The sequence below is a fragment of the Limulus polyphemus genome, unplaced genomic scaffold (genome assembly GCF_000517525.1).
Source record: "Limulus polyphemus unplaced genomic scaffold, Limulus_polyphemus-2.1.2 Scaffold3667, whole genome shotgun sequence".
NCBI classification, from domain to species: domain Eukaryota; kingdom Metazoa; phylum Arthropoda; class Merostomata; order Xiphosura; family Limulidae; genus Limulus; species Limulus polyphemus.
Window position 1 is genome coordinate 6905 of NW_013669277.1, and position 16393 is coordinate 23297.

At 32.7% G+C, this 16393-nt stretch overlaps 1 protein-coding gene across 1 annotated transcript in view; it reads left to right on the plus strand.

Moving 5' to 3' along the window:
• LOC106469813 overlaps window positions 1-12395 on the plus strand; it is a gene marked incomplete at its 5' end in the record, with an annotated part of 18117 nt that extends 5722 nt beyond the window's left edge. Inside the window, 5 exons of the mRNA XM_013930322.2 lie at window positions 1351-1424; window positions 1900-2024; window positions 5311-5497; window positions 5800-5889; window positions 7037-12395. Of these exons, the coding sequence (XP_013785776.1) occupies window positions 1351-1424; window positions 1900-2024; window positions 5311-5497; window positions 5800-5889; window positions 7037-10338 (3778 nt within the window). The remainder of the gene's footprint in view (window positions 1-1350; window positions 1425-1899; window positions 2025-5310; window positions 5498-5799; window positions 5890-7036) is intronic.
• Between the last annotated feature and the right edge of the window lie 3998 nt (window positions 12396-16393).

The following is a 16393-nucleotide window of genomic DNA, read 5'->3' on the forward strand; positions in this document are numbered from 1 at the left end:
CACAGTCATGCTATAACTTAAACAAACGCGAAAATTCATAATGGACGATTCACACGCTTGACTCAATTGTCCGTCTCTATCTCTGTTTGCAATTCAATTCCCATCTTGCCGTCACTTCTTGGCGGTCTTATATACAAGAATACCGCACATCTAGTAAACACTCGAGAATTCATGAACCTTCGAGAATATCATGACGTGTTACTAGAATCACGTGACTTCCGCTGTCGTAACAATATTGATACCCTGTAGTCATACTGTTAGGTTGGGCTGCCATTAAGTGTTTAGAATTATAAACATTTTGAGAATGCCAAAAGTTTATTTAATAATAATATTAAAACATTTTGTCATTAGTTATGTGACTTATAGTGTAGGACATTAACTTTAAAAAGGAGGATAATAATTAAAGAATTGCTCCCTGTTTTAATATTAAAAACTTTAAGAGCACCATGTCTACCCATATACATATTTATGTTTGTTTTGCTGCATACTAGACTTTTAATTGTACTTTTGATTCAGACATATTTAGCAATAAGATTTTTATCTTGTACTGTAGATGTATACAAATAAACAGCAAGAGCTCATTTGTTGTAAGTCCAAAAGCTAAAAAGAGCAAATGACTGATGTTGACTTACTTATTTTAATCTATTCTCATCTCCAATTATACTTAACTAAGTCTCTTGCAGCCATGTAACTTGATTACAACATTTTCTTGCATTGTACTTACTGAATTGCACCTATGCAACAACAGTAGTCTTACTGAGCCTTAACTGTGGAAAAGCACATGCCTTGACCAGAAGTTAATAATAAAAATTATATCAAAGCTAGAATTAAAAAAAAGTTATTCTCTTCATATTTACTTACTGTTTAATTTTCTTTGAATTCTTGATTGTATTAAAAAATACTCTTGAGCTTTCTTAAGAAACATTTGGTTTACCTTTCTCTTTCTCTTCTTTTTATCATAACTCAAACCTTTATATAATTTATTATAATTATTTGTGAAATTAACCTTAATATTTTTCCTGTTGCATATATATTTTAATTTCATAAAAATCCTGGCTTGAAAATTTATTCATACAATAGAATAGTCATGCATTAGAAATACTTGTGACATCTAACTATAATGAATAATTAACAATGATTCATACTACACAACAATTAATTATAAACTATACTCTTAAATAAAATATTAATGACATACGATATTGCATAACAGTATATTATTCACTTATTTCTTTCTGGTCTCATTATCCACACAGACATGTGGTAAAGACAATAAGAAAAAATACATTAGTTTATTATGAAAGAACAAAACTTTAAATAAACCTATTTATTTACTTCAATGTGTACTAGGTATGGAGATGCTCGAACTGTAATCCTTCACAAAGGAAAAAAAGGATTTGGTTTTGTTCTCAGAGGAGCACAAGGTAAAATATTTTACTTTTTACTACTAGCTGTAAGTTTGTCACTTCCATAATAGTTTTTCTTATTTTATTTATTTTTTACTTTCAAAATTGTTTGCAAAGAAAAACTAAACAAATTAAAAGCTAAATCCAAATAACTGAAATGAAATACTATTCATACAACTAATATGTTCTCTGGTCTTTTTTTAATGAGTGCTTCTTAATTATTACTTAACAAATCTTAACTTTACTTACTAAAAAAAGAGATAATAATGGTAGTACTACCTTTGTGTAATGTCTGAATAATAATTTTAAAAATTAGCTGCTAGTAATATCAGTAAATTTATTAAGGTTGTATTGCTGTGATAAACTGGAGCTTTTGCAGAAGGCTCGTAATCTGAGTTTTACTAAGCGTGGTTTGATAGTTGTGTTTCTATGAGTCAAAGTTAAAAAAGAAGGATTATATTTGAAACTATTTTGAGTCTAACATTTGTAATAGCTACAAGCCCATTAATGGAGAGACAGCCTTCAGATAACTGGCCAAGCCTGCAGTACCTTGATGATGTAGATAAAGGTGGAGTAGCTGATTTGGCAGGTTTAAAGAAAGGAGATTTTCTCTTGGAGGTAAGTGACTTATAAAAAAAATAATACAGATAATATAATTTACTCTCTGTTATTAAAGTTCCATATTTATAAATGGAAGTGAAGGTCAGTCAACTCTATATTTAAATTACAAACAGAATGTAAAAGTTCATTATGTAAAGTTGAATAATTATGATTTACTGCACTGTATGAAGACACTGCTAAAACTGTATGACTTAAATACTATATAATGGCTTATATTGTGAGGGACATTTGTGTTGAATTTATATATAGAAATTGGTTCATTCATTTTGTAACAATTTTGTTTCTCTCTATATTTTGGTTATATGTTTCTAATTTATATAATCAAAAGCCCCTGATTAAGGTGTGCAACAAAATGATAAGTAATTAAGTATCAAGATGCTTCTATGTAGTTAAATGAATTTTTTAAATTTATCTCTCAGAGACAAATAACACACATTTACTTAAAAGAGAACATAAAAACAGAACATGGAACATTATAAAATGCTGACATTTTCTAGCCTTAGTATGAATTATAATGAGATTTAAATTCATATCTACAACAGGAAAAGAAAGGGCCTGTCATTATCATAGGATAGTGCTCCAAAGTTAACATTTTCCTAAATTGATAATGTATTTCCAATAATACTTACTTTCGCTCACACTTATAGCTATTACTCGACCACCAAGGTTTCTTCCTTTGCTCATCTAAGCATTGGTTTGATTTTTTCTTGCTTGCTCCAGTCTTTCATACCCCACTCAGTTGCCCTTGGCAATATTTTTTTCATGATACTCTCCACCTATGTCAATGCACCCTCCATCCTGGTACTGTATATAAGCACCTCATTCAGGTATGTTATCACTTTTTCGAGACTGACTCAATCCCAGTCTCTAACACTGGCTCTTAGTTGGAAGGAAGAGTGTTAGAGGAGGTAAGTATCATTGGAAATACATTTTTGATTATACATACCTCCACTCCCACTTATAGCTAGAATCCCACATTGATAAGGTGGAGGGGCCAGTGAGGACATTATCCATACAGAAAGCATCTGCACTAATCATGGGTGTGTCAATAGAAGATTGGCACCCTAGTGGGGGAACTGCATTACATTCATAACATGTATGCCCTTCATCCAGAACTGAATTCCTGTATTGTAGGTGGAATTTTACAATTATTATAACTATAGGCCAGCCCCAACCAGATAGCTGAGGTTCCACTACTCGGGGTTGGAATAAGGGGTTATGGTTCCTATATCCCACATTGGTGGCTAGAGCAATTGGACCACAAACATTTTATATATATACTTATGAGTGGATCCCAACCTGTAGCCACAGAGTAATGCATTCCAAGGCACCAGAATCACAAGAAAGTAAGTGGACAATATTTCTCCTCCACCTGAAGAAGTCCGAAAGACAACACCCCAGACTTGGAATGACAAGATTGCGTATGCCTTTACTCAACCAAAGGAAATAGAACTCATCTGGTCTGGAATTATGAATATTCATCTACACTCTCCAACCGTGTGGGCAAGATACATTCCACTTGCCCCCGGAATTATGGGGAAGATTTGGAAAAATTGTGCTCAATCAAGGACCTAAAATACATGGCAAATAAGAGTCAGTTCACAAACAAGTGTTCAGAATGATCATGTAATTTAATTGTAATATACCTGATAGGTAACAGGAATAGTCATTTGGGACCAAGGACCCAAAGCAACTTGTAGAATCTGGAGAGTACTGGGGACTCAAAATAAGTAGTCATCATAATCAAATAGTAGTCAGTAAGACTGCCTTAAACAAGGCGATTGTGGAAGATGCAAAAACCTCTGCCAAAGAACCAAGGCAAAAAACGAGTTATGTGATTCAATGAAAGGCCAACCCATCAATCACAATTGCAGTATGAGAGCCACTCCACTAGAACCTTGTGATGCAGCATCCATTCTGTTTGGAGAATCTGTTAGGATTGAAAGATGTGACCTGCTATCACAGGCATTACTTTTTAAACATAGCAAGCTAGTAGGGTGATAAGATAGGAATGGTCCTAAGAAAGAAGGTCCAACTGAAAATTTGCTCTCACACCTGTCAGCCATCAAGTAAGGTGCAGGCTCAAAAGCAACCAGGAAAGGCCCAAAACACCACACACTTGAAGAACCAACAAAAGAAAACAAATCAAAGGCAGCTTATCCCAAAGTGGCTTCCCTTTCGTTTATCATAGGTCATTTAAAGACTGTGTTGATTACCATTGATTGGAACAGCATTTTGGGAGGTAAATTTGTTAGAGCAAAGTAACATTGGGCCATCATCCACATCCATCCTAAGGAACCAAACCCCAGACCTCAGTGCTGTGAGTCTATAAACTCACCACTGTCCCACAGGGAGACTGAAAAACCAACAGGCTAAAAGAAGGCACAGGAAAAAGCAAATCTAGTATCTCCAGAATGTTATCTAGTCTCTCCAACTGTAATTAGATCTCATATTGGTCAAGAGATTATGAAGCTATGAGCTAAAAGTTTGTACTTGAAGAAAAAACTTGGAGCCATTTCATGAGCCACTATGCCATGGCTAAAAATGGTGTTATGGCATACTGGCAAAGAAAAAAAGCTATACTGCTGCAAAACTCCCTACTCATGCCTATTTAGCTTTAGTGTTTCCATTGCTGTAGCATGACTATGTTTTACATCATGTCAAACAACATTCCACCCACCTCTCCAAATACATGCATATTGCACCTTTTCCAAACCACTTTAAACACTCCAAATATACAATATAACAAGAAGTTCGATAACTGGTCTTGGCTTGAATCTAATTCAGTATTGCCACTAGTACATACTGCCAAATGGTAAGAAATGTTAGACCTCAGACAGTCAGATTTACTCACTTTCAAATGAGTCAGGTACCAAGAATAAAGGTTACAGGCACCCCTTTTCTGTACCAAACTAGCCTCATAAATGTTCCTTTCATTATACCCCCCAGTGGCTCGTTGGTAAGTCTAAGACCTTATAACACTAAATATTGAGTTTTGGTACCTGAGCTAATCAGAAATAATGATGTTTCTGTAATAGCTCTGTCTCCTGAATTGAATGGTTACCCATTAAAGATAACCTGCTAGGCACTGCATTTTAGAAAAAAAAAAAAACAGAAGCAGAGACAGTCATAAATGTTTCTGTTAACCACAGATGTGAAATTTCAAAAGTTATGGTTGCATTTATGTAGTGTAAACTATAGAATAATATCACTGTTGTGATTAAATGAATTATCTGTCCTCAAGTTTTTAATCAGGCTCTCAAATTTTATATTTTAACATCAGATCAATGGGCAAGATGTTTCTCAAGCCCCACATGAAAGAGCTGTAGCAATAATACGTCAATCTGGAGATTTAGTTGCTATGACAGTGGTTTCAGTTCAGACGCAGCTTGCCACAAATATAAGTGATAAATCAGCTACTGCTCAACGGCAGTGTGCCACACTACCTCGTAAACTCTCACTCAAGAAAGGTACAGTAAATGTGTCAACTTCCTTGCTTAAATATGGTTGTTAAACATGGGATTTATTTTGAAACTATATACTTCAATTTTCGAATAAAAAATTTTATTGTACATGAGGTTGTGTCAGTATACTGTTATATTCATCAATGCATTTATATGATCAAGAATAAGACTGAGTAAATATAGTGACAGCTGTGAGAAAAAATTAACTTAATGTTAATGTTGACAAAGACATAAGTAATAAGTATTACAAGCAAGAATGTTTTTTAATTAATATTTTGAAAATTCCATTATATAATCTATTTCTATAGCTCCACCACCACCTAAGCGTGATCCTCGAACTACTCTTTCTGTTGGAAGGGCACGAGCACGTTCTCTTGTGGCTGGATTAGCAGAAATAGGTAAGTTTATCTGGTCTTGCTTTTGTTTATTCTGTTTTGTAGCTTGAAGCTAATGAATAAGGTTCCTAGAACTTAGATTACTCTACAAGGATATTTATTATAAGAGTTGCACTAAAAAAATAACTGCTGAGGTGTAGAATAATTTTGCAATACTGGTTCTATTCTAGGATTTTAACAGATCAACATTTGTGTAGTTATGTCTGTCTTTTATGAAATATTTATGTATATGTATCTTCGTTAGAATTGGAAAGGCACAGAGCTTAATGTGATATAAGCAGATAATTAATTTTTTATCACAATATATAACAAGAGAAATGTTTAGTCGATAATTAATCATGTTTAAAATGTTATATACTAAAGTGAGGCACAGAAATGTATCAAACATTTTGAGTGCACTAAATTTTACAGTTTGAAAAATTAACATAAAATACCCATGCTAGGTTCAAAGGCCTTCTCAATGTGTACCAATCAAGCTTTTTCATTATCTTCAATTACAAAAAAAAAAGTACATTTGCCAGTTTGGGTGCTGTTAGTGTGTGAGTAGGATTATGAGCACAGTTTCAAAAATAGCACCCCAGAATCTTAGGGGGGGAGCAGAAATACAAAATTTTATGATAGATTTGAGTTCAGCAACCTTGCAAACCTATTTCTAGACTTCATCCTACTACCCAGGTTATCTTCCAGGCAAGTTTTATCCCTCTTGGTACTCCAAGTAAATAAGGGTAGTGGTAGTGCTGCACTATATAAATAATGACACTCCCAGACAACCCCGGGTCTGCCTGCCATGTTTGGTCCTACTATTTTCAAAACTGTGGGAGGAGTTTGTGGACAAGCAAGTTGTCAAACACATAATATGAACTAATATACGATATAATTTAATAACTTGAAAACATAGATTATGAAAATATATTTTAAATGATAATATTATGTCTTCTTTCTTAATAAAGATTAGACTACTTTTTAGTTCATGATATTGGTACATTTCATTTTTTTACAAATTAATTCTGTTTAACTTAAACTAAGAATTTTGTGAAGCATTATTGTAGTTTTTTTTTTCATAGAGATATAATGTTCTTTGTTATGTAAAATAAAAGTTTCTAAAAATATTTTCAGTTAATATACTACTCAGAGTACTTTTCTGTTACAGAAATGCTTGACAGAACAATAAATGAATATGATTCTGAAGGAAGATCTACAAAAAGTAGTTCCATTGAAAGTATTCCAAACAAGCCAGGGAATGTCATAGCAGAAGGGACCAACAAGATTGCTTCTATTCGTTCTCGGCTGAGTTCTCGACGTATCTCCACAGCAGAGTTGGAAGATATTTTTTCACGGCAAGGAGAAAAGAATCTTGTAGGGCATTCTGTTACAATGTCAAAAAGCATATTTTCTTCAGCTAAAATGCCAAAGGTTTATGGTAGTGTGGCAGCAATGAAACGTTCAAAGGCTACACGTTCAAAGGCTTCTGACATAGTGAAGCTACACAAAACATTCCATAGCACACCAGACCTAAATGCTGATGTATATGAGGTGGATGTGACTGAAGATATGAATTATTACAAGCAGAAATGTTATAGCCAAGAAGACATCCATGCTTTGAATGTTAAAAACAGTAGACATTCATGGGCTTGTCCTCCACACAATTACAAAAAACTTTTTGCTTCATCAATCCATGAACATTTTGCTTCTTACCATGAGGCTCGGAGATCTAGTGAAGATTTGTATAACCAAGTCATTAATACAAAAAAAATAGATATTTCAACAAAAGTTCCTTCCCAGATTTATGCAGAAACTCTGCCTATCCATCAGAATGAAAAAGTACTGGTACCACCAAGAAACAAGTGCCCTCCTCCAACACACCGTCCACCTCCGCCTCCAAAAGGACAAGTGGTAAAAGTTGATGTCTCACGATCATTAGGGGAATATGCTAATATCAGTGCTGTTAGAAAACAGGACTCAGTTGTCATGTCAAGTTTTCGTCCTGGAGATAGTGCCAAACTGTATGCTTCTCCAGAATCACTGATGCCTGTTGCTTACAAAACAAAAACTGAGACTCAAAAGTTTGATCATTCTTGCCCACAAAAAATTAGTGTGAGCTCCACTCTTAGATCTCATTCCTTGCCTCCAAAAATGCCAGTAAGAAAACTTATATCTACTCTAAGTAATACCTCTTCTGAAACAGAAAATAGTGGGGACTCTGGAGGAATATACTCCACTTTTAGATTACACCACAGACTAAGAGATTCTTTATCTTCTGATAGTGGGTTGATGTCTGATAAAGGAAATTTAAAACCATTTAAATGTCAGGCTGCTAGTGAAAGCTTTAACCATGCAGATATTTCATATTCTCGTAAGGCTGTATATTCCAAATCTTCTGAACCTTTCATTCCAGAACCTGATTATGATAATAGTGATGAAGAAGGTTGTCTTTTTTCTGAAATCATAAGAGATAGCAAGACTTTTATTCAGGAGAAAGTAGAAAATACAGTTAATGATTCAAGTTATTCTCAGCTAGAAAGTGCACACACAGAAGCAAAACAAGCCATCCAAGAAGCAAGAGAAAGACTCAGGTTTACTCAAAGACAAAAAAATAAAACAACCAACTCCATTCATGAGTCCAATACTAATACTACTGACACCAAACAAGTGGCCAGGATTTTTGATGAAAAGCAAATAGAAGATGGACATACAGGAATGATCTCATTGAAAAGTTGTAAGTTTAAAGTTGAAGATAATTCAAAACAATCGGAGATCAGTAGAGAAACACACAGCGTGAAACTCAATGCTTTGATGCATTCTATGTCTGATCAACATGCAGACTTTACAAAAAATGGTTCCAAAGACTTGTGTCTTATGGAAGGAGCACAGAAAAATCATAACAAAGAAGTATGTTTAAGTTCCACTTCAAACTTAGTAAAAGAGAACATATCCGCTTTTGAACAGAAGAATTTCTTTCATAAGTCAGCTACTTTACCTTCCAGGAGGAATGATGGTATTCGTATAGCACTGACTGCAGCTCAGAATAATACAGAAACTAACCACCATCAAGTATCCTTGCCTTTCAGTACTCTAATGAGGCCATCTAAGTCATTTCCTAAAAATTTTGTTTCTGAAGATCTTGAAAACTATGAAAACAGTTCTAGTGGTGTCTCATCAGATGTGGAAGTCCAAAACGAGTTTGCTATTTCTGGGATTTCATCAGAGAATGGCCAAATGTCAAAAGAACGAGACATACAAAACTTTTCTGTCGAAAAAAGTATTACTGGCGATAGCAGTTCCCAGTTAGATATGCCAAATAAACAAAATTTATTGAGTCAAAGAGATAAATTGAATAAAGAAAAGGATAGTTCTTCGACTGTTCTTATACACAGAGTCAGCCCTACCAATATACCTATTTTTAATCAAGAAACTGTACCTTGTATTAAGAAAAGTGATTCTAGTTTAAGACAAAATCAGAACTTCAGCTCAGCAGCTAAGCTAAGTAGAACTCTACAAAATGAAAATGTCAGTAAATATCAGTGTTTTATTGTTGATGAGACAGGTATAAAATATAAAAGTGTCAATTGTGAAAGGACTCTACTGGATAATAAAATGCATTTAAGGAAGGATGAAGATAAGAATTTAAAGGTGAATCAAAATACTGATGAAAATCTTCAACTGATAAGGCTTCAGGTAGACTCCTTAGGTCGAGCAGCTGTAAATGAGGTAGATGTGCTCACAGAACTTGTCCCTCCTCCTCCTGAGTTTGCAGCAGCATCTTCTTCATCCAGTTCCTCTTCTACTAGTTCTGCTGTGCGGTTTCCACCAACAATAGCACCACCGCCTGAGTTCTGTGACAGCAGTGCACGAAAAGCTTTTAGTAAAGCTCTGCCTTATGTCCAAAACAAAGTCCAAAACACTTCATCCACTGCTAGTGACTCATATGAACAAATCCATTCTCCTAATTATCAGATGACTAATTACCCCTATAAAGACATTTCTTTTAGGACACTTACTGGTGCCAAGGTTTCCCATGCTTCAAAGCACATTGACATGATATATGTGGGTAGTCCCCCAAAACTTCAAATGCAAGTTAAAGACCCTCAGTTAGTACATCCATCTGTAAGACAGCTAGGAACCCCTGTCTTACCATATAATATCTCATCAAGTAGTGTACCCATGAATTTTGTTTCTTCATCACCAGAACGAAGCAGCATTAGTGAAACAGTCATTATGAAATCAATCCAAAAAGAATTCCGTCAGAAACCTCTCCCACAATGGAGTTGCAAAGATGTTTCAGATTGGTTAGAAAGTTTATTTTTACCCGAGTACAAGGCTCGATTTACTGAAGCAGGAATAACAGGTTTGAACTTGATGAATATAAACAATAAAGACCTTGTGGGACTTGGTGTAAAGCAGGTCGGTCATCGCCTGAATATAGAGAGATCTATAAAACGCTACATGAAATAGTACTGAACATAGTTGATATTATTATGAGAGGATTTATTTCAACATAATTGTTCATATCAAGTGCTGTCCAACATATAGAGATATATCTATGAAATTAGTTTCTTTCAGGCTATAATTGAGAAGATGTTTAGTTGGTTTCAATAGTGATGGGACAACTCTATTTTTTACATACAAAGTACAAATTTGAGAGTGCCCTTTAACTTAAAAGTATCTCATTGCATTTGTAGCATTTTGTAGATAAAGGATTTATCCTTGTAACATTTTCTTACTTTGGTTCATCAGGAAGACTTGATTATGTACTTAAAGGTAAATACGATGTGTTGTGTGGATCTCTCTCTCTCTCATAAAAAAAATAATAATACTATGATAATGATATGCTTGTATGTATCCTTGGAAACAAAATGGCAATTAATAGCTTCTTGACACATTTACTGTTTTATTTATCTGCACATACACTCATGTTGATGATACATAAATGCATATGCATAAAACTCATCATCTGTTAAAACTACATCTCTTTATGATAAAGGTTTGTTGTGTGAGGAGTTTGGGTGAAAAACAACTTTAAATAACATGACTGAAGAATAATATAAAATTGTAGTTAAGACAATTGTGCCTATGAAGGTATTCTTTGTAGCCTTTTGATAAAAATAAACCTTCCACGTGGCTATTAGCAACTTGGTTTATAATTTAATACTGAAATATTACTAGCTAATAATGGAGATTTAATTTGAATATGCTGCACTACATTTTTCAAAGAATTTAATTTTGAAGGTGAGAGCTTTTAAAAGTAAAATCAAACATGCATTACTGATTTAAATATTTAAAATTATCATTATAGCTTTTACTGGAAGATCAATTTTAATGAGCAATGGAAACCAAAAAATTAAATATATATATGTACATATTTCATGAATTGAAAAGTTAAGTGTAAAATTTAATCTTTTATTTGTTCAAACGATATTAATTAATATAGACTAATTAATTACTTTTAGTATTTTCATTATAGCACTGTGAAATGTACTCAACAAAAAAAAAACAGTCAAACAAAAAAAAAATTGCAAAACAAACTATATAATACATAATTTATGATTTTGGATTAAAGTTCAGAGGAATTAAGTGAAGAGGTCTAAGAAACACAATTAATCTATATAAGATTGAGAACAAATTAGTTATTGGTCATTGCTTTTGAAATGTAAAAAAGCGTATCCATATCTTCCACAAATATTATTTTATTGAGCTTAAAAATTCCCAGAAAATTTGTCTATAGTTGTAAAACAGTGTTCACACTAATAATATCAGATTATACTTTTATCTTCTTTCAGAGCTATAGGCTTAAAAACAGTAAATGTTCAATGCAACTTAAATACATGATAAGAAAACTCAATTGAAATTCCAGAATTAACTTAATCATAACATAAAGTAAGTTTGCCAATCAAATGTTACTTAATGGTTCACATTATGAAATGTTAAAATATAACATAAAAGTTTGATTTGTATGGAATTTTTTGCATTTCTCAGTATTGGGTTCCAACCAATATATATAAAATGCCAGATTAGTATCTTTTGCAAGATACGTTTTAAGAGGAATGCAAAAAAAAAAAAAACCTTTAAAGTTTACTAGAATATAACTTATATCTATTCTTTCCTGAAGCATGCTCACATTGATGTGTCTGTGTAATTAGTCATTTCTGATTTAAATGTTATACCTGTAAAGTAATTACTGTATCATGTAAATATAATATAGGCATATGGTATTTTCAGTAAGTTTATTTAGAAATATTATATTACACTATGCCTCTATACACAATTCCACTTGAATTTGTACTAATGTATATGCTTGGTTTAATATTTATAATGTTTACATTTAATTGCACCTGTAAAAGTTTTCATATATAAGTTTCTATGGTTGAGGCCATTAATTTAAGCTATCATTTATTTTTTTATTTTGGAACTGTAGATCCATTTGTAATGACTTTATTGTGGCTTTGCAATGAAATTTGTATTACTTTTAGATTGTAAAGAGTTAATAAAATGTGAAAGATTTTCTCCAAACATTTTTACATTTCAATTCTGAATAGTTTATCTTTAATAGTTTTGTCTTGAATACCAGAATAATATTAAGAATACATCATTTAAGAAACATATCTTTAAATGATGATAAGCTGCTATCTATGATAGTGTTAAAAAATTCTAAATAGTTTTAACTCCAAGTATCTTGTAATGCATAAAACTAAAAATACAGTTTCGATAATTATTTGTATGAAGTGAGATAATATCCCTACAAAGTAATTCATTTTTAATGACCTGTTGATCTTTTTTTTTTATTATTTACTGAAATAATCACTGTACAAGGTTTTGTATATTAAATTAAAAGAATTTAGTTGTTTGGTGTTACTTATGTTTCCCCCAACAAAAATATTTGAGAAAACGTGTTTTCCTCTTCTTGTGCTTTTTAAAATCTTCCCATACCCATTAGGCTTTATCTGTTTTGTTTTTTTCTGACTGAAGTATATAATATTTCTTCATTGGCATTTAGCTTGAGTTCTTTAAATGAAATGTTTAAGAGATATTAAAGAAACTTCTAAGCATGCTACTAGTAATTTTCTCTTGGTTTTGTTCATTATAAGTGGACAATGTTCTATAAATTCTTGTTTGAGTTTGATTTCACTCATGTATGTTATATATGTTTCTATCTTAAGAGGAGACTTTGATGTTTGCAACCAAGTATAATTCTTGTTAAATAGTCTAAAGATCTAGCTATTATTCAAAGCAGAGGTTACACAAAAATAATCTGTGTTTTGGTAATTAGGATGTGGTGAAGAACACTTTGTTTAATTACACACTTCATAAATGAAGGATTTCAAAACACTTATCAATAAAAAGGAATTTGAACACGTACTTTGTTACCAATTTTACCAGAGAAGATGTTTATGTTTTATCTTAAAAACACAACGTTAAACATATACAGTGAATACAGATATTCTCATTTAACTTAGTAATGACAAATTTCCTTTTGTACAAAATTAAATTATGATATATAAATTTTTCTGTTACAAAGTGTTAGAAAAATTATGAATAAAAGTGTTCATGTACTTGTGTTTTTCAAGCATTTTCTAATATCAGGTAATAAAAAGCTGTTGGAGAGAATTTTGAGCTCTGCAAATAGAAAATATTTACTAAATAGAGAATTGATGTGAACAATTAAAGTGTTAGACCCTCTTTATATAGTTAATTGTTCTCAAGAAGTTAACTTCTTATATTGTACCTGTAGTAGTGATACTATGTATTTAACAATGATAACCAGTTTTAATATTCCCTACACTGAAGGCACACACCCATAAATTTTAATTGCTGCCTCTAAAGACTCATTTATGAGATCCAAAATAAGACAGACTTTATGAGTGTTATACAGAATTGAACACAATTATAAGTGTGGTAGTACTTATAATAGGAATGAGGTGGATACACAATACATGCAATACAAACTATTAACTTATATACACCATTAACAACAAATAATAATTCTTCAAAAGTACTTGAAAGACACCCTTAGGTGATAAACAAACTACGTATAAAATTATAAGTCACAGAAATACTTAGGAAAGTCAGCAGAGCAGATACAAAAAATTCACAAAACCACAAATTTCTCAATCTCGCTGACTGACTGACACTGTTGAATGCTTTTTACCATAGCTATAAGTACACCAAATAAAACAATAGCACAGGGACTACATTCTAGTGCTAGTGGTTTTCTATACTAAATGTCACCAAAAAGGGACACCATTTTAAAGTACATATGTTCACTCACTCACTCCATATACTGAGTAGGTAAGGTCAAATGAAACAGTGAAGGAGGTGTGGTCTTTTTGATCTACAGTACTGTGTGACAAGATCTGAAAACTGAGAGTAGTATGGAGTATGTCAAAGTATGGTGAGCCTTGAGAGAAGCTTCACTATTTAGGCGAGAAGACAAACTTTTGCAAGGTATTTATAATAAGTATTGTAAATTAAATCAAGTTGCATTCATGAAGCATTTAATACTATCGTGAAAGTCTACAACTAGTTCAAACTGGTTGCTGCATATAAAACTTGGTTGGAGAGTGTTGTTTCCAGTTTTTTATTGTGAAAAAATTATTCAAATTGAAAGTGTTATAAGTGTTTATAAGGTGAACTCTAATTGCAAGGCTGAATCAGTCAGCTCTTGTGGATGGGTAATCATACACTAAAGGTGAACTATTTTTATATATAAATTATTTTGTTGAGCTTGAAATAATCACTACATTTGTTTTGGTTGAACTGGCATTGCATCTATATCAGCTGGATTTCTTCCATTTGTGCTCAAGTGAGACTGTAATTCTGTCTGATTGTGGTACTAATTGTGTCAAACAATCCTCCCATTCAACTAAAAATAAATTGAAACTTTTTTGTGCTCTGTTTACCTGGTGGTATACCTTACATGAATAGTACCTGTTTCTTTTATAAATGCCAACCTGCATTATGCATTACCAGTTTTACCTAAATGAAATTGTAGTTATTGTTTGAACTAGATGATGTAGTTAATTAAATTAATTATCTAATTTATCAACCTATAGTATATGCACACAACCACAACTACATCACCCAAATGACATTGCACACTAGAGTGTGTGCCATTACAGGTATAGCACACATGCACACTCATAATGCATAAGTGAAGAGAATGCACACCACATACACCATTATTTGCACATACCATAATATTACAGTGCACATCCATACTGATGATATACATGAACTGTGAACATTATAAATGAAAGATCATGTTTTCACTCCATTAAAACTTTATTGGTTTAGTTTGAATTTTCCACAAAGCTACACGAGGGCTATCTGCATTAGCCATCCCTAATTTAGCAGTGAAAGACTAGAGGGAAGGCAGCTAGTCATCACCACCAACTCTTGGGCTACTCTTTTACCAATGAATAGTGGGATTGACTGTCACATTATAATGCCCCCACAGCTGAAAGGCTGAGCATGTTTGGTGTGGTGGGAATTCGAACCCACGACCTTCATATTGCGAGTAAAGTGCTCTAACCACCTGGCCATGCCAGGCCTATTAAAACTTTATACAAATATATAATCAGATTTATCCAAGACCTATCTAAAACAACTTTGTAGTATGTCTTAAAAAAGTAAGCTAATTATATAAATTGGAACTTAAATAATTTAGAACTTGGGTAATATATGCATTACTGAAAACAGTTTGGTATAACAAACTGATTAGAAATCTATGAAGTTATAAATCAATAAATCTGAAAATTCAAACCCATTCATAAGCATTGTTCACTTGTTCAATCTTACTTGACCTAGTTTGAGTAGCATGCAATCACATTCTCAGTTAGTGACCAATATTACTGTAAAAGCTTCATTTATAACTATTTTTAAATTTACCCTTTGCTTATTTCAATTTTCCAAATTAAATAAATAATTTATTTTATGTATTACATTTCCTAATTTAATCTTTAACTCGTTCCATTCCCGCCCCTTTCTACAACTTTTTCTGCCATAAGAAATTTAACTTAAGATTACCTTCTGTTTTTTTCTAAGATCCAAAATTCCATTACTTACTGTTAATATTCAATTATAGTCACTATACACCACAAAGACAACTTTCATCTATCAAACATTATAATATACACTTCTAAACATTAATGAATATCTCAATCAATATTTCAACAATAATTAATACATCATAAAAATGAAATAAGTTATGACAATCCTGCTTCATTTTTATTGTTGCGTCAGCGAGGTCACGTGACTAGTATCACGCCACTTCTTTCTCGAGCCTTCGTGAATTGTCGGGAGATTACTAGATTGGGGTAGCCTGGTATATATAAGATGGCCACAACGTGACGGGACAATGGGTAGGTAATGAATAATTGAACTGCAGTCAGAGAGTGTGTAATTGAGTATTGTCGAGCACGAGCACGTGAGAAGTTCTAGCGTTTGTTATAGAGCGACTGTTGAAATTAAGTGTATCGGTAAAGTTGTAATCGGAAAGAATAAACCAGTTTTA